At 52.1% G+C, this 19,077-nt stretch overlaps 3 protein-coding genes across 7 annotated transcripts in view; all 3 read left to right on the forward strand.

Moving 5' to 3' along the window:
* Window positions 1-1,220: 1,220 nt before the first annotated feature.
* On the forward strand, window positions 1,221-4,604 carry LOC146751925 (uncharacterized). The gene is made up of 3 exons (XM_085533398.1): window positions 1,221-1,273; window positions 2,107-2,239; window positions 4,276-4,604. The coding sequence occupies exons 1-3, from the start codon at window positions 1,231-1,233 to the stop codon at window positions 4,520-4,522; spliced, it is 423 nt and encodes a 140-aa protein (XP_085389524.1). The 5' UTR covers window positions 1,221-1,230; the 3' UTR covers window positions 4,523-4,604.
* A 3,485-nt stretch (window positions 4,605-8,089) lies between these two features.
* Window positions 8,090-15,164, forward strand: LOC146751926 (apolipoprotein C-II-like). The gene is made up of 4 exons (XM_085533400.1): window positions 8,090-8,132; window positions 9,951-10,013; window positions 12,989-13,151; window positions 14,911-15,164. Exons 1-4 carry the CDS (start codon window positions 8,129-8,131, stop codon window positions 14,999-15,001), a joined length of 321 nt encoding a protein of 106 aa, XP_085389526.1. The 5' UTR covers window positions 8,090-8,128; the 3' UTR covers window positions 15,002-15,164.
* A 606-nt stretch (window positions 15,165-15,770) lies between these two features.
* LOC146751927 (26S proteasome regulatory subunit 6B) overlaps window positions 15,771-19,077 on the forward strand; it is a 38,054-nt gene continuing 34,747 nt past the window's right edge. For all 5 annotated transcript variants that reach the window (XM_085533402.1, XM_085533401.1, XM_085533403.1 and 2 more), the window contains exon 1: window positions 15,771-15,914. In XM_085533402.1, the coding sequence (XP_085389528.1) occupies window positions 15,879-15,914 (36 nt within the window). In that variant the 5' untranslated portion in view covers window positions 15,771-15,878. The remainder of the gene's footprint in view (window positions 15,915-19,077) is intronic.

The raw sequence follows: 19,077 nt of genomic DNA on the forward strand, positions 1-19,077 counted from the left end.
ACCCCATTAATCCCCTATTACCCCCATTGACCCCCATTAACCCCATTCACCCCCCCCATACCCTAATGTTGACCTTTGACCCCACCAGGCTCCTCCCCCCCACTCCTCCTCCCTCCCCCACCCCCCACAGGGGATTTAAAGGGCCGGAGCGCGGCCGCCCCATAAGGGAACACAGGGAGGTGAGGGGATATGGGGGGATATGGGGGGTAATGGGGGGTTAATATGGGGGGCTATAGGGGGGTAATAGGGGATATATGGGGGGTAATGGGGGATACATGGGGGGTAATAGGGGATATATGGGGGTAATGGGGGATATATGGGGAGTAATGGGGGATATATGGGGGGTAATAGGGGATATATGGGGGTAATAGGGGATATATGGGGGTAATGGGGGATATATGGGGGTTAATGGGGGATATATGGGGGTAATAGGGGATAATGGGGGGTAATGGGGGATATATGGGGGTAATGGGGGATATATGGGGGGTAATAGGGGATATATGGGGGGTAATGGGGGATATATGGGGGGTAATGGGGGATATATGGGGGTAATAGGGGATATATGGGGGGTATATGGGGGGTAATAGGATGTAATGGGGGGTAATAGGGGATATATGGGGGATATATGGGGGGTATGGGGGGTAATAGAGGATATATGGGGGTAATAGGGGATATATGGAGAGTAATGGGGGATATATGGGGGGTAATAGGGGGTATATGGGGGTAATAGGGGATATATGGGGGGTAATAGGGGATATATGGGGGGTAATGGGGGATATGTGGGGGTAATAGGGGATATATGGGGGTAATAGGGGATATATGGGGGTAATAGGGGATATATGGGGGTAATAGGGGATATATGGGGTAATAGGGGATATATGGGGGGTAATAGGGGATATATGGGGGTAATAGGGGATATATGGGGGTAATAGGGGATATATGGGGGTAATTGGGGATATATGGGGTTAATAGGGGATATATGGGGGTAATAGGGGATATATGGGGGGTAATGGGGGATATATGGGGGTAATGGGGGATATATGGGGGGTAATAGGGGATATATGGGGGTAATAGGGGATATATGGGGGTAATGGGGGATATATGGGGGGTAATAGGGGATAATGGGGGGTAATAGGGGATATATTGGGTTCTATGGGATCAATGGGGTCAATGGGGCCATTGGGTTCTATGGGGCGCTGCAATGACGCCGTGTCACCGCCAGGTGGCGCCATGCTGCTGGTGACGGTGGTGGTGGCCGCGGCGCTGTTAGGGGGTGAGTGACCCACAGTAGGGCCGGGGGGGGTCTATGGGGTCTATGGGGACTCCATTGGGGTCTATGGGGACTCCATTGGGGTCTATGGGGTCTATGGGGACTCCATTGGGGCCTATGGGGTCTCCCAAAGGGGTCTATGGGGACTCCATTGGGGTCTGTGGGATCAACATTGGGGTCTATGTGGTCTATGGGGACTCCATTGGGGTCTATGGGGTCTCCATTGGGGTCTATGGGGTCTATGGGGACTCAATTGGGGTTTATGGGGTCAACATTGGGGTCTATGGGGACTCCATTGGGGTCTATGGGGTCCCACACTGATATCTATAGGGCTGGGGTCTCCATTGGGGTCTATGGGGTCCTCATTGGGGTCTATGGGGTCCCCATTGGGTTCTATGGGGTCCCCATTGGGTTCTATGGAGTCTCCATTGGGTTCTATGGGGTCCCCATTGGGTTCTATGGGGTCTCCATTGGAGTCTATGGGGTCCCACTGGGTTCTATGGGGTCCCATTGGGTTCCATGAGGTCTCTATGGGGTCTATGGGGTCTCTATTGGGGTCTATGGGGTCTCTATGGGGTCTATGGGGTCCCCATTGGGTTCTATGGGGTCCCATTGGGTTCTATGGGGTCCCACTGGGGTCTATAGGGTCCCCATTGGGGTCTATGGGGTCTCTATGGGGTCTATGGGGTCCCATTGGGATCTATGGGGTCTCTATGGGGTCTATGGGGTCTCCATTGGGGTCTATGAGGTGTCCTATTGGGTTCTATGGATCCCCATTGGTTTCTATGGGTCTGGCCTCATCCCATTCTCCTCTATGGGTCCCCCCCCCCATACAGTCTGTGGGGCAGAGGCCGAGCCCCCCATCCCTGAATCAACCCCGACCCCATTAACGCTATGGGGCCGAGTGGAGGCGGCAGCCAAGAACTTCAGTGACCGGCTGTGGGGCAGCAACGTGGGGCAGGCCGTGCAGTGAGTGGGACACACTATGGGGGGCTATGGGGCACAATAGGGGGGTCTATGGGGCACACTATGGGGGGGCTATGGGGCACAATGGGGGGCTATAAGAGGAACCTTTAGCCACGCCCCCTTTCCCTTTGGCCACGCCTCCTCCTTTAGACCACGCCCTCTTTCCCTTTAGACCACGCCCACTTCCTTTTGGCTCCGCCCACTTTCATTTGGCCACGCCCCTGGGTGGGGCACACAATGGCGGTCAATGGATGCCTTTAGCCACGCCCCCTTCATGAGGCCACGCCCCCTTTCCCTTTAGCCACGCCCCCTCAGCGGGGCACACAATTGTGGTCAATGGGGGCCTTTGGCCACGCCCCCTTCACGAGGCCACGCCCAAATTCAATGACGTCAGCCCCCGTGACCACGCCCCCTCCCGTGGCCACGCCCACCTCTGGCCCCGCCCCCTCCCTCCCCGCCTCCTATTGGCTCCTTCCCCGTTTAGCCCCTCCCCCTCTCCCTCCCCATAGAGGCAACAGATGCCACCCCTTTCCCTAAGCCCCGCCCCCTCCCTCCCTCTCAGCCTCCCATTGGCTCCCTCCCCCTTTAGCCCCACCCCCTCTCGTTGGCCCCGCCCCCTCCCTCTATCCTCGCCTCCCATTGGCTCCCTCCCCCTCTAACCCCTTCCACTCCTCAAGCCCCGCCCCCTTCCTCCATCCCCACCTCCCATTGGCTCCTTCCCCCTTAAGTCCCTCCCCCTCCCCCTCCCCATAGAGGCAGACCACGCCCCCTTCCCTAAGCCCCGCCCCCTCTCTCTATCCCCGCCTCCCATTGGCTCCCTCCCCCTTTAACCCCTCCCCCTCCTCAAGCCCCGCCCCCTTCCTTTATCCCTGCCTCCTATTGGCTCCCTTCCCCTTTAGCCCCACCCCCTCTCGTTGGCCCCGCCCCCTTCCTCCCTCCCGGCCTCCTATTGGCTCCTTCCCCGTTAAGCCCCTCCCCCTCCCTATAGAGGCAGACCACGCCCCCTTCCCTAAGCCCCGCCCCCTCCCTCCCTCCCGGCCTCCCATTGGCTCCCTCCTCCTCTAACCCCTCCCCCTACTCAAGCCTCGCTCCCTCCCTCCCTCCCGGCCTCCCATTGGCTCCCTCCCCCTTTAGCCCCTCCCCCTCCTCAAGCCCCGCCCCCTTCCTTTATCCCTGCCTTCTATTGGCTCCCTCCCCATTAAGTCCCGCCCCCTTCCCCTCCCTCCCTCCCCGCCTCCCATTGGCTCCCTCCCCCTTTAGCCCCTCCCCCTCCTTAAGCCCCGCCCCCTCCCTCTATCCCCGCCTCCCATTTGCTCCCTCCCCCTTTAACCCCTCCCCCTCATCAAGCCCCGCCCCCTTCCTCCATCCCTGCCTCCTATTGGCTCCATCCCCCTTAAGTCCCGCCCCCTCCCTCCCTCCCAGCCTCCCATTGGCTCCCTCCCCATTAAGTCCCTCCCCTCTCGTTGGCCCCGCCCCCCCCCTCCATCCCCACCTCCTATTGGCTCCTTCCCCTTCTAACCCCACCCCCTCTCGTTGGCCCCGCCCCCTTCTTCTCTCCCCGCCTCCAATTGGCTCCCTCCCCCCCTTAACCCCTCCCACTCAAGCCCCGCCCCCTCCCTCCCACTCTAGCCTCTCCCCTTCCCTAAGCTCCGCCCCCTCCCTCTCTCCCAGCCTCCCATTGGCTCCCTCCCCCTTTAACCCCTCCCTGTCCCGTTGGCTCCGCCCCCTTCCTCTATCCCTGCCTCCCATTGGCTCCCTCCCCTTTAACCCCTCCCCCTCCTCAAGCCCCGTCCCCTCCCCCTTTAGCCCCGCCCCCTCCCGTTGGCCCCGCCCCCTCCCTCCCTCCCGGCCTCCTATTGGCTCCCTCCCTCTTTAGCCCCTCCCCCTCCTCTAGCCCCCCTCCCTCCCTCCCTCCCCGCCTCCTATTGGCTCCCTCCCCCTCTAACCCCACCCCCTCCCGTTGTCCCCGCCCCCTCCCTCCCTCCCGGCCTCCCATTGGCTCCCTCCCCCGTCAATCCCTCCCCTCTCTCTCCCCATAGGTCGCTGCTGTCCGCTCTCCGTTCCGAGGCCGCCGACGCCCGTCTCCGTGTGTCCGAATACGGGGCGGAGCTGGAACAAAGCGTCGCTTCATTGAGCAAAAGGCTCCGGCGCCGCTGGTCACGTGACGGGGAAGAGCTTCGATCCCGTTGGATCCGGTACCGTCAAGAAATGGAAGAAAAGACCCGGAAATGGACCGAGAGATGGAGGGGGGGGGTGCAAGAGGAGGAGATGAAGGAGGAGGATTGAAACGGGAGCTGCTGATTTGCAGTTTGCGATTTGCAAATTGATTTTGGGGGGGGGGGAAAGTGGAGTAAAAATGGTGCACGGCGCTGGGTGTGAGTGTTGTTGGGGTGGAGAGGGGGTGGGGAGGGGGTGGGGCGATGCACGGGTTGCAATGAGGTTGTGTTTCCATGCACTGGGTGCAAATGTGCAACATATCACATTCCCATTGCAATGCAGAGCAGCAGTGCAGGAGGTGCAAAGCACTTGCATTGCAATGCTCTGGGTGCAAGGTACTCATGGTGCAATGCACGGGTTGCAATGAGCTTGCGTTGCGATGCACGGGGTGAAAATCTGCAACACATCACATTCCCATTGCAATGCAGACGAGGAGCAGAGAGGTGCCACTGCAGCCTCCTTGCAATGCTCTGGGTGCAAGGTGCTCATGGTGTGATGCACGGGTTGCAATGAGCTTGCGTTGCAGTGCACAGGGTGCAAATGTGCAGAGCAATGCATGCCCATTTCAAGGCAGACGAGGAGCAGAGAGGTGCCACTACACCCTCCTTGCAATGCTCTGGGTGCAAGGTGCTCATGCTGCAATGCACGGGTTGCAATGAGCTTGCGTTGCAATGCACGGGGTGCAAATCTGCAACACATCACATTCCCATTGCAATGCACAGAGGTAATGCAGGGGGTCTGCTGCACCTGCATTGCATTGCTCTGGGTGCAAGGTGCTCATGGTGCGATGCACGGGTTGCAATGAGCTTGCGTTGCCGTGCAGGAGCTGCAAGCCTCAAACAAAAGACATTCCTATTGCAATGCAGATGAGGAGTGGAGAGGTGCCACTGCACCCTCCTTGCAATGCTCTGGGTGTGAGCTGTTCGTGTTGCAATGCACGAGTTGCAATGAGCTTGTGTTGCCATACACCAGGTGCAAATGTGCAACACATCACATTCCCATTGCAATGCAAAGCAACAGTGCAGGAGGTGCAAAGCACTTGCATTGCATTGCTCTGGGTGCAAGGTGCTCATGCTGCAATGCACGGGTTGCAATGAGCTTGCGTTGCGATGCACGGGGTGAAAATCTGCAACACATCACATTCCCATTGCAATGCAGACGAGGAGCAGAGAGGTGCCACTGCACCCTCCTTGCAATGCTCTGGGTGCAAGGTGCTCATGGTGTGATGCACGGGTTGCAATGAGGTTGTGTTTCCATGCACGGGGTGCAAATGTGCAACACATCACATTCCCATTGCAATGCAGAGCAACAGTGGTTGCAAAGCTTCCCATTGCAATGCAGAGCAACAGGAGGTGCAAAGCACTTGCATTGCAATGCTCTGGGTGCAAGTTACTCATGGTGCAATGCATGGGTTGCAATGAGGTTGTGTTTCCATGCACGGGGTGCAAATCTCCAACACAACACGTTCATATTGCAATGCACAGGAATAACACAGGGGGTCCATTGCACCTGTGTTGCATTGCTCTGGGTGCAAGGTGTTCATGCTGCAATGCACGGGTTGCAATGAGCTTGCATTGCGATGCACGGGGTGCAAATCTCCAACACAACATGTTCCTATTGCAATGCAGACGAGGATCAGAGAGGTGTTACTGCAGCCTCTATGAAATGCTCTGGGTGCAAGGTGCTCATGGTGCAATGCATGGCTTGCAATGAACTTGCGTTGCCATGCAGGAGCTGCAAGTCTCAAACACAAGACATTCCTATTGCAATGCAGATGAGGAGCGGAGAGGTGCCACTACACCCTCCTTGCAATGCTCTGGGTGCAAGGTGCTCATGGTGTGATGCATGGGTTGCAATGAGGTTGCGTTGCAATGCACAGGGTGCAAATCTCCAACAGAATACATTCCCATTGCAATGCACAGGGGTAACGCAGGGGGTCCATTGCACCTGCATTGCATTGCCCTGGGTGCAAGGTGCTCATGGTGCAATGCACGGATTGCAATGAGCTTGCATTCTGATGCACGGGCTGCACATCTCCAACACAACACGTTCATATTGCAATGCACAGGAGTAACACAGGGGGTCCATTGCACCTGTGTTGCATTGCTCTGGGTGCAAGGTTCTCATGGTGCAATGCACGGGTTGCAATGAGCTTGCGTTGCCATGCACAGGCTGCACATCTCCAACACAACACGTTCATATTGCAATGCACAGGAGTAACACAGGGAGTCCATTGCACCTGCATTACATTGCTCTGGGTGCAAGGTGTTCATGCTGCAATGCACAGGTTGCAATGAGCTTGCATTGCCATGCACGGGGTGCAAATCTCCAACACATCACATTCCCATTGCAATGCAGAGCAGCAGTGCAGGAGCTGCAAAGCACTTGCATTGCAATGCTCTGGGTGCAAGGTGCTCATGGTGCAATGCACGGCTTGCAACGAGCTTGCATTGCCATGCACAAGCTGCAAATCTCCAACACCCATAGGACCCCATTATAACCCCATAGACCCCCATTATAACCCCATAGACCCCCATTATTACAACATAGACCCCAGTATAACCCCATAGACCCCATTATAACCCCATAGACCCCCATTATAACCCCATAGACCCCCATAGACCCCATTATACCCCCATAGACCCCATTATAACCCCATAGACCCCATTATAACCCCATAGACCCCCAGTATAACCCCATAGACCCCCATTATAACCCCATAAACCCCATTATAACCCCGTAGACCCCAATACGACCCCATTACCCCCCAATATGACCCCATTACCCCCCATAGACCCCAATACGACCCCATTATCCCCCCATGGACCCCATTATACCCCTATAGACCCCAATACGACCCTATTATCCCCCTATAGGACCCCATTATACCCCTATAGACCCCAATACGACCCCATTATCCCCCATAGACCCCAATACGACTCCATTACCCCCCTATAGGACCCCATTATAACCCCATAGACCCTAATATGACCCCATTATCTCCTCATAGACCCCAATAAGACCCCATTACCCCCCCATAGGACCCCATTATACCCCTATAGACCCCAATACGACCCTATTAACCCCCATAGGACCCCATTATACCCCTATAGACCCCAATACGACCCTATTACCCCCCATAGGACCCCATTATACCCCTATAGACCCCAATACGACCCCATTACCCCCCATAGGACCCCATTATACCTCTATAGACCCCAATAGGACCCCATTACCCCCTATAGGACCCCGTTAACCCACTATAGGACCCCATTATAAACCCATAGACCCCAATACGACCCTATTATCCCATATAGACCCCAATAGGACCCCATTACCACCCCATAGATCCCATTATTCCCCTATAGATCCCAATACAACCCCATTACCCCCCTATAGACCCCAATACGACCCCATTATCCCCCCACAGGACCCCATTATACCCCTATAGACCTCAATACGACCCTATTATCCCATATAGACCCCAATACGACCCCATTCCCACCCCATAGACCCCATAATACCCCCTCCCCCCCCCCATTGACCCCATCACGTGACCCCCTTTAAGCCCCGCCCCCTCCACGCTGGAGCCTCGCCCCCCTCCCACCCCCGGACTTTGCCCCCCGCCCTATAACAGGGGTCGCCCCCCCCCCACTCCATAGACAACAAGTGGCGATGGGTGCGTTTATGGGGGGGGGTCCCATGGGGGCGGGGGGGGGTCGTGTGGAGGATCCCCCAAATATGGGGTGGGGGGGGTTGGTTGGGAGAAAAGACCTAAAAATAGGGGGGTTTAACCCAAAATTGGGTTTAGGGGTTGGGGGCTTTTTGGGGTGGGGGGGTGTCAATTATGGGGGGGTCTCGATGGGAGCTGATAGAAAAGAGGGTTTTGAGCCCGAATGACCCAAAATTGGCTGTTTTTGACCCAAAATAAGGGGAGAAATGGGGGTTGAATGGGACCGTCTATAGGGGGGTCGGATTTGAGGGGGGGTTTGGGGGGGTTTAAAGTGGTGGGGGGGGCTGGAAAGTGTCATAAATGAAACGGGGGGACACGAATTGACCAAAAATGGGGGTTTTGAGCCCAAAATTGACCAAAAATGGGGTTTTAAACCCAAAATATGTGTGGGGTTTAATAGGCTTTTTAAGGGGGTGGGGGGGTCATTATGGGGGGGGTCTCGATTGGAGCTGATAGAAAAGAGGGTTTAGAGCCCGAATGACCCAAAATTGGGTGTTTTTAACCCAAAATAAGGGGGGAAATGGGGGTTGAATGGGACCGTCTATAGGGGGGTCGGATTTGAGGGGGGGTTTGGGGGGGTTTAAAGTGGGGGAGGGGGCTCGAAAGTGTCATAAATGAAACGGGGGGACCCGAATTGACTAAAAATGGGGGTTTTGAGCCCAAAATTGACCAAAAATGGGGGGTTTTAGCCCAAAAATGGGGCAAGAAGGGGCTTTAAAGGGGGGGGGGGGTCTGAAATGACCCAATATTGGGGTTTTTCACCCCAAAAATGGGGCTGAAAAGGGGATTTTAAGGGCGGGAGGACCCCAAATGACCCCAAAAATGGGGTTTTTTACCCCAAAATGGGGCTGAAAATGGGGTTTTTCACCCCAAAAATGGGCCTAAAAGGGGGTTTTTAACCCCAAAAATGGGGCTGATAAGGGGGTTCTAAGGGGGGGTGGATCAGAAATGAGCCAATATTGGGGTTTTTCACCCCAAAAACGGGCCCTAAAAGGGGGTTCTAAGGGGGGGGGGGGGGGGGTCAGAAATGAGCCAATATTGGGGTTTTTCACCCCAAAAATGGGCCCTAAAAGTGAAGGAACCGCCCCAAAAATGGCCATATATGGGTATTTGGGGGTCAAAATGTCCCAAATTTGGGTGTTTTCAACCCAAAATGTGGCTGGAAATGGGAATCTAGGGGATTTGTAGGGGGGTTGTATGGGATTCAATGGGTTTCAATGGGATCCAATGGGATTTATATGGGATTTATATGGGATTTATATGGGATTCAATGGGATTTAATGGGATTTATAGGGGATTTAATGGGATTTATATGGAATTCAATGGGACTGGATGGGATTTATATGGGATTCAATGGGATTTATAGGGGATTTAATGGGATTTATATGGGATTCAATGGGATTTATATGGGATTCAATGGGATTCAGTGGGATTGGATGGGATTCAATGGGATTTATATGGGAATCAATGGGACTGAGTGGGATTTATATGGGATTTTAATGGGATTCAATGGGATCCAATGGGATTCAATGGGATTTTAATAGGATTTGGTGGGTTTTATTTATGGGGTGGGGACAGTTTGGGGTCTGGACCCCAAAAAGAGGCAGAAAAGGGATTTTGAACCCCCCAAAATGGTCAGAAATGGGGATTTTTGAGGTCAAAATGGCCCCAAATGGGGATTTTGGGGTGAAAATGGCCCGAATTTGGGGCTTTTTTGCCCCTAAAAGGGCCGGATTTGGGGTTTTTTGGGGTTATTTCTTATAGGGTTGAGGATGATGGACCCCAAAGTGACGGCGACGGCGCTGCTGCTGCTGCTGCTCTGCTCTGGTCAGCCCCAAAATGGCCCTAAATGGACCCAAAATCGACCCTAATGACCCCAAAATGGCCCTAAATGGACCCAAAATTGACCAAAATGGCCCTAAATGGACCCAAAATGGCCCTAAATGGACCCTAATGACCCCAAAATGGCTCTAAATGGACCCAAAATGGCCCTAATGACCCCAAAATGGCCCTAAATGGACCCAAAATGGCCCTAAATGGACCCTAATGACCCCAAAATGACCCTAAATGGACCCAAATGGACCCTAATGGCCCCAAAATGGCCCTAAATGGACCCAAAATGGCCCTAAATTGACCCAAAAATAGACCCTAATGACCCCAAAATGGCCCTAAATGGGCCCAAAATGGCCCCTAGTGACCCCAAAATGGCCCTAAATGGACCCAAAATGGCCCTAAATGGACCCTAATGACCCCAAAATGGCCCTAAATGGACCCAAAATGGCCCTAAATGGACCCAAATGGACCCAAAATGGCCCTAAATGACCCCAAAATGGCCCTAAATGGACCCAAAATGGACCCAAAATGGACCCTAATGACCCCAAAATGGCCCTAAATGGACCCAAATGGACCCTAATGACCCCAAAATGGCCCTAAATGGACCCAAAATTGACCAAAATGGCCCTAAATGGACCCATATGGCCCCAAATAGCCCCATTGATCCCAATAACCCCATTGACCCCATTGACCCCATAGACCCCATTGCCCACCATAGCCCCCATTGCCCCAATAACCCCATAGACCCCATAGCCCCCATTAACCCCATTGACCCCATTAACCCCAATACCCCCATTAACCCCCATAGCCCCCATTGATCCCATAGACCCTATTGACCCTATTCTCCCCATAGACCCTATAAACCCCATTGACCCCCATAAACCCCATTGACCCAATAGACCCCATTGACCCCATTGATCCCATTGACCCTATTCATCCCATAGACCCTATAAACCCCATTGACCCCCATAGACCCCATTGACACCATTGATCCCATTGACCCTATTCACCCCATAGACCCCATTGACCCCATAGCCCCCACTGCCCCCATAAACCCCAATACCCCCATTGACCCCATTGACCCCATTACCCCCATTGACCCCATTGACCCCATTGACCCCATAGACCCCATTGACCCCATTGCCCCCATTGACCCCATTGACCCTATTGACCCCATAGACCCCATTGACCCCATAGACCCCATTGACCCCATTGCCCCCATTGACCCCATAGACCCCATTGACCCCATTGCCCCCAATACCCCCATTGACCCCAATAATCCCATTGACCCTATTGACCCCAATACCCCCAACACCCCCATTAACCCCATTGACCCCATAGACCCCAATACCCCCATTGACCCCATTAACCCCATTAACCCCAATACCCCCATAGACCCCATTGCTCCCATAGCCCCCATTAACCCCATTGACCCCATTATCCCCATTAACCCCGTTGACCCCATAGCCCCCACTGCCCCAATAAACCCCAATGACCCCATAGCCCCCATTGAACCCATTGACCCCATTGGCCCCCAATAACCCCAATACCCCCATTAACCCCAACACCCCCATTAACCTCCATTGACCCCATTAACCCCAATACCCCCATTAACCCCAATACCCCCATTAACCCCCATAGCCCCCATTGACCCCACAGACCCTATTGACCCTATTCTCCCCATAGACCCTATAAACCCCATTGACCCCCATAGACCCCATTGACCCCATTGATCCCATTGACCCTATTCATCCCATAGACCCTATAAACCCCATTGACCCCCATAGACCCCATTGACACCATTGATCCCATTGACCCTATTCACCCCATAGACCCCATTGACCCCAATACCCCCAACACCCCCATTAACCCCATTGACCCCATAGACCCCAATACCCCCATAAACCCCAATACCCCCATAGACCCCATTGACCCCATTGACCCCATTGACCCCATAGTCCCCATTGACCCCATTACCCCCATAGCCCCCATTGACCCCATAGCCCCCATTGACCCCATTAACCCCATAGACCCCATTGACCCTATTCACCCCATAGACCCTATAAACCCCATAGCCCCCATTGACCCCATTACCCCTATAAGCCCCATAGCCCCCATTGACCCCATAGCCCCCACTGCCCCCATTAACCCCATTGACCCCATTAACCCCAATACCCCCATAGACCCCAATACCCCCATAGACCCCAATACCCCCATTAACCCCAATACCCCCATTAACCCCATTGACCCCATAGACCCCAATACCCCCATAGACCCCATTGCCCTCATAGCCCCCATTAACCCCATTGACCCCATTGACCCCATTAACCCCATTGACCCCATAGACCCCAATACCCCCATAGACCCCATTGACCCCAATACCCCCATAGACCCCAATACCCCCATTGCCCCCATTGCCCCCATAGCCCCCATTGCCTCCATAGACCCCATTAACCCTATTCACCCCATAGACCCTATAAACCCCATTAACCCCCATAGACCCCAATACCCCCATTGCCCCCATTAACCCCATTAACCCCATTGACCCCATTAACCCCAATACCCCCATTAACCCCCATAGCCCCCATAGATCCCAATACCCCCATTAACCCCATAGACCCCATTGACCCTATTAACCCCATAGACCCTATAAACCCCACTGACCCCATTGCCCCCATTGACCCCATTGACCCCGTAGCCCCCACTGCCCCCATTAACCCCATTAACCCCATTGACCCCATTAACCCCATAGACCCCATTGACCCTATTCACCCCATACACCCTATAAACCTCATTGACCCCATAGACCCTATTGACCCCATTGACCCCATAGCCCCCATTAACCCCATAGACCCCATAGACCCCATAGCCCCCATTGACCCAATAGACCCCATAGCCCCCATTGCTCCCATAGCCCCCATTACCCCCATAGACCCCATTGCCCCCATTAACCCCATTGTCCCCCCCAGCCTCTTGGGGCCGCCCCCCCTCGGCCCCGACCCCACAACCGCCCCATTCATCCCAATGGACCCATTTGGGGTCGGCCGCTGTGGGGCTGGTGGGTCGTGGGGTCAAAATGGCCGGGGGGCTCCTGGAACGGCTCAGACCCCCAACCACCCCACAGAGCATCAGGTAAGAGACCCTATATAACCCTATAGGTCCTATAGGGCCGCCCTATATATAACCCTATAGATCCTATAGGGCCGCCCTATATATAATCCTATAGATCCTATAGGGCCGCCCTATTGATCCTATACCCCTCAATAACCCTATAGATCCTATAGGGCCGCCCTATATATAACCCTATAGGTCCTATAGGGCCGCCCTATATATAACCCTATAGATCCTATAGGACCGCCCTATTGATCCTATACCCCTAAATAACCCTATAGATCCTATACCCTATATAACCCTATAGATCCTATAGAGCCACCCTATTGATCTATAGGGCCACCTTATTGATCCTATACCCTATATAACCCTATAGATCCTATAGGGCCGCCCTATTGATCCTATACCCTAAACCCTATTGATCCTATACCCTAAATAACCCTATAGATCCTATAGGGCCACCCTATTGATCCTATACCCTAAACCCTATTGATATTATAGGGCTGCCTTATATACGTATTGGCCCTATATATAATCCTATAGATCCTATAGGTCCACCCTATTGATCCTATACCCCTAAATAACCCTATAGATCCTATAGGGCTGCCCTATTGATCCTATAGGGTCGCCCTATTGATCCTATACCCCTAAATAACCCTATAGATCCTATAGGGCCACCCTATTGATCTATAGGGCCACCTTATTGATCCTATACCCTATATAACCCTATAGATCCTATAGGGCCGCCCTATATATAACCCTACAGATCCTATAGGGCCGCGCTATTGATCCTATACCCCTAAATAACCCTATAGATCCTATACACTAAACCCTATAGATCCTATAGGGCCACCCTATACATAACCCTATAGAACCTATACCCTTAAACCCTATAGATCCTATACCCTGAACCCTATAGATCCTATAAGGCCACCCTATACATAACCCTATAGATCCTATACCCTATATAACCCTATAGATCCTATAGGGCCACCCTATTGATCTATAGGGCCACCTTATTGATCCTATACCCCTATATAACCCTATAGATCCTATAGGGCCACCCTATACATAACCCTATAGATCCTATACCCTTAAACCCTATAGATCCTATAGGGCTGCCCTACTGATCCTATACCCTAAACCCTATAGATCCTATAGGGCCACCCTATACTTAACCCTATAAATCCTATACCCTAAACCCTATAGATCCTATAAGGCCACCCTATACATAACCCTATAGATCCTATATAACCCTATAGATCCTATAGGGCCGCCCTATTGATCCTATACCCCTAAATAACCCTATAGATCCTATAGGGCCACCCTATTGATCTATAGGGCCACCTTATTGATCCTATACCCTATATAACCCTATAGATCCTATAGGGCCGCCCTATATATAACCCTAGAGATCCTATAGGGCCACCCTATTGATCCTATAGGGCCACCTTATTGATCTTATACCCTATATAACCCTATAGATCCTATAGGGCCACCCTATATATAACCCTATAGATCCTATAGGGCCGCCCTATTGATCCTATACCCCTAAATAACCCTAGAGATCCTATAGGGCCGCACTATTGATCCTATACCCCTAAATAACCCTAGAGATCCTATAGGGCCGCCCTATTGATCCTATACCCTAAACCCTATTGATCCTATACCCTATATAACCCTATAGATCCTATAGGGCTGCCCTATTGATCCTATACCCTGAAATAACCCTATGGACCCTATAGGGCCGCCCTATATCTCCTATGGGGTTTCGTTATAGGGACGCCTATGAGAAGGGCACGGTGGCGGTGCTGACGTACACCGGGATCCTGACGGACCAGCTCTACCATTGGTGGCAGGGGGAGCAGTGACACCCCATAGACCCCACAGCGACCCCATGAACCCTATAGGGGGGTTGGGACCCCGACCCCATAACAACGACCCTATATGGGGTTGGGGGGGGGGGGTCACCACTTATGGGGCGACCCCAAAAATGGGGGAAATGGCATTAAAATGGGGGAAAAGGACATAAAATGGCTTCTAATATGGCGTCTGTGGGGGAAATGGGGGGATATAGGGGAAATGGGGGGATATAGGGGAAAACAGGGGGGATATAGGGGAGAATATAGGGGGGAAATAATAGGGTCAAATGGGACTCAGTTTCCCAGCGTCCCTTTGAGCAAGATGGCGGAACTTCCGGTTGTAGTACCGCCCCCCTTTGAAATGGGACTCGGTTTCCCAGAGTTCCTTGCGCCAAAATGGCGGAACTTCCGGTTTTAGCACCGCCCCCCCATTGAATGGGACTCGGTTGCCCAGCATTCTTTGCGGAACTTCCGGTTTTAACACCGTCCCCTTTGAATGGGACTCAGTTTCCCAGAGTTCCTTGCGCAAGATGGCGGAACTTCCGGTTGTAGCACCGCGTCCTTTGAATGGGACTCAGTTTCCCAGAGTTCCTTGCGCAAGATGGCGGAACTTCCGGTTGTAGCACTTCCTACTTTGAAGGAAACTCAGTTTCCCAGCATTCCTTGCGGAACTTCCGGTTTTACCACCGCCTCCTTTGAATGGGGCTCAGTTTCCCAGCGTTCCTATCCTCAAAATGGCGGAACTTCCGGTTTTATCCCCATTGCTTTTGAAGGGGACTCAGTTTCCCATCGTTCTTTGCGAACACTTCCGGTCGTATCACCACTTCCGTTTCCGCTCTTAGCCCCGCCTCTTCCGGTCGGGGCCTGTCACTTCCGCCTCGTCACGATGGAGGAGATCGGAGTGTTGTGTGAAAAAGCGCAGGTTTGGGGGGCGATTTTGGGCTGAAAACGGGCGATTTTGGGGCTTTTTGGGCTAAAAATGGGCATTTTTGGGTGTAAATGGGGATTTTTGGGGTCACGGGGGGATTTGGGGGGGGAAAAAGGGCTTTTTGGGGGGGAAATGTGGGGTTGTTATGGGCTGAAATGGGGCCGTTTGGGGGGTGAAATTGGGGGATTTTGGGGCTTTTTGGGGTGAAAATGGGGATTTTGGGGGTGAAATTTGGGGTTTTTGGGGTAAAATTGGGGCTTTTTGGGGTCATGGGGGGATTTGGGGTGGAAAAGGGGGTTTTTGGGGTGGAAAATGGGGCTTTTTTGGGGTGAAATTTGGGGTTTTGGGGGTGAAATGGGGCCGATTTGGGGGTGAAATTTAGGGTTTTTGGGGCTTTTTGGGGTGGAATTTGGGTTTTTTGGGGGGTGAAAATGGGGTTTTTTGGGGTCTTTGGGGGTGAAATTTGTGGCTTTTGGGGCTTTTTGGGGTGAAATATGGGGTTTTTGGGTTGAAATGGGGCCATTTTTGGGGTGAAATTGGGAGATTTTGGGGTTTTTGGGGGTGAAAATGAGGTTTTTTGGGGTGAAATATGGGGTTTTTGGGTTGAAATGGGGCCATTTTTGGGGTGAAATTGGGAGATTTTGGGGTTTTTGGGGGGTGAAAATGAGGTTTTTTGGGGTGAAATTTGGGGTTTTGGGGCATTTTGGGTTGAAATATGGGGTTTTAGGGTTGAAATGGGTCATTTTTGCGGTGAAATTGGGGGATTTTGGGGTTTTAGGGGGGTGAAAATGGTTTTTTTTGGGGTCTTTGGGGGTGAAATTTGAGGGTTTTGGGGCTTTTTGGGGTGAAATATGGGGTTTTTGGGGTGAAATGAGGCCATTTTGGGGGTAAAATTGGGGGATTTTGGGGCCTTTTGGGGTGAAATTGGGGATTTTTGGGGTAAAAAAGGACTTTTTTGGGGTCTTTGGGGGTGAAATTTGCGGGTTTTGGGGTGAAATTTGGGGTTTTTGGTGCTTTTTGGGGTGAAATTTGGGGTTTTTTGGGGTGAAAATGGGGCTTTTTGGGGGGTGAAATGGGGCCATTTTGGGGTAAAATTGGGGGATTTTGGGGCTTTTTGGGGTGAAATTTGGGGCTTTTTGGGGTGAAATTTGGGTTTTTTGGGGTCTTTGGGGGTGAAATTTGCGGGTTTTGGGGTGAAATTTGGGGTTTTTGGGGCTTTTTGGGGTGAAATTTGGGGTTTTTTGGGATGAAAATGGGGGGTTTTGAGGCTGGAATATGGGGTGAAATGGGGCCATTTTGGGGTGAAATTGGGGGATTTTGGGCCTTTTTGGGGTGAAATTGGGGATTTTTGGGGTGAAAAAGGACTTTTTTGGGGTCTTTGGGGGTGAAATTTGTGGGTTTTGGGGTGAAATTTGGGGTTTTTGGGGCTTTTTGGGGTGAAATTTGGGGGTTTGGGGGCTGAAATTGGGGTTTTTTGGGATGAAAATGGGGGTTTTTGAGGCTGAAATATGGGGTGAAATGGGGCCATTTTTGGGGTAAAATTGGGGGATTTTGGGGCTTTTTGGGGTGAAATTTGGGGATTTTTGGGGTGAAATTTGGGTTTTTTGGGGTCTTTGGGGGTGAAATTTGGGGGTTTTGGGGCAGAAATTGGGGTTTTTTGGGATGAAAATGGGGGGTTTTGAGGCTGGAATATGGGATTAAATGGGGCCATTTTGGGGGTAAAATTGGGGGATTTTGGGGCTTTTTGGGGTGAAATTGGGGATTTTTGGGGTAAAAAAGGACTTTTTTGGGGTCTTTGGGGGTGAAATTTGCGGGTTTTGGGGTGAAATTTGGGGTTTTTGGGGCTTTTTGGGGTGAAATTTGGGGTTTTTGGGGTAAAAATGGGGGTTTTGGGGGGTGAAATATGGGGTGAAATGGGGCCATTTTTGGGGTGAAATTGGGGCATTTTGGGGTATTTTGGGGTGAAATTGGGGTTTTTTGGGGTGAAAAAGGACTTTTTTGGGGTCTTTGGGGGTGAAATTGGTGGGTTTTGGGGTGAAATTTGGGTTTTTGGGGCTTTTTGGGGTGAAATTTGGGGTTTTTTGGGGTGAAAAAGGACTTTTTTGGGGTGAAATGGGTTCTTATGGGGTGAAATGGGGCGATTTTTGGGGTGAAATTGGGAGATTTTGGGGTTTTTGGGGGTGAAAATGGGTTTTTTTGGGGTCTTTGGGGGTGAAATTTGCGGGTTTTGGGGTGAAATTTGTGGGTTTTTGGGGCTTTTTGGGGTGAAATATGGGGTTTTTGGGGGTAAAAATGGGGGTTTTTGGGGGTGAAATATGGGGTGAAATGGGGCCATTTTTGGGGTAAAATTGGGGGATTTTGGGCCTCTTTGGGGTGAAATTGGGGATTTTTGGGGTAAAAAAGGACTTTTTTGGGGTCTTTGGGGGTGAAATTTGCGGGTTTTGGGGTGAAATTTATGGTTTTTGGGGCTTTTTGGGGTGAAATTTGGGGTTTTTTGGGGTAAAAATGGGGGTTTTTGGGGGTGGAATATGGGATTAAATGGGGCCATTTTGGGGTGAAATTGGGGGATTTTGGGGCTTTTTGGGGTGAAATTGGGGATTTTTGGGGTCTTTCGGGGTGAAATTTGCAGGTTTTGGGGTGAAATTTGGGGTTTTTGGGGCTTTTTGGGGTGAAATTTGGGGTTTTTTGGGGTAAAAATGGGGGTTTTTGGGGGTGAAATATGGGGTGAAATGGGACCATTTTTGGGGTAAAATTGGGGGATTTTGGGTTTTTTTGGGGTCTTTGGGGGTGAAATTTGTGGGTTTTGGGGTGAAATTGGGGGATTTGGGGATTTTTTGGGGTGAAAAAGGACTTTTTTGGGGTCTTTGGGGGTGAAATTTGTGGGTTTTGGGGTGAAATTTAGGGTTTTTGGGGCTTTTTGGGGTGAAATTTGGGGCTTTTTGGGGTGAAATTTGGGGTTTTTTGGGGTGAAAATGGGGGTTTTTGGGGGTGGAATATGGGATTAAATGGGGCCATTTTGGGGTGAAATTGGGGGATTTTGGGGCTTCTTGGGGTGAAATTGGGGTTTTTTGGGGGTAAAAAAGGACTTGGGGTCTTTGGGGTTAAATTTGCGGGTTTTGGGGTGAAATTTGGGGTTTTTGGGGCTTTTTGGGGTGAA

This window comes from Coturnix japonica, unplaced genomic scaffold (genome assembly GCF_054131305.1).
Source record: "Coturnix japonica strain WE unplaced genomic scaffold, WE-NBRP24 Scf060, whole genome shotgun sequence".
In the NCBI taxonomy this organism is placed as follows: domain Eukaryota; kingdom Metazoa; phylum Chordata; class Aves; order Galliformes; family Phasianidae; genus Coturnix; species Coturnix japonica.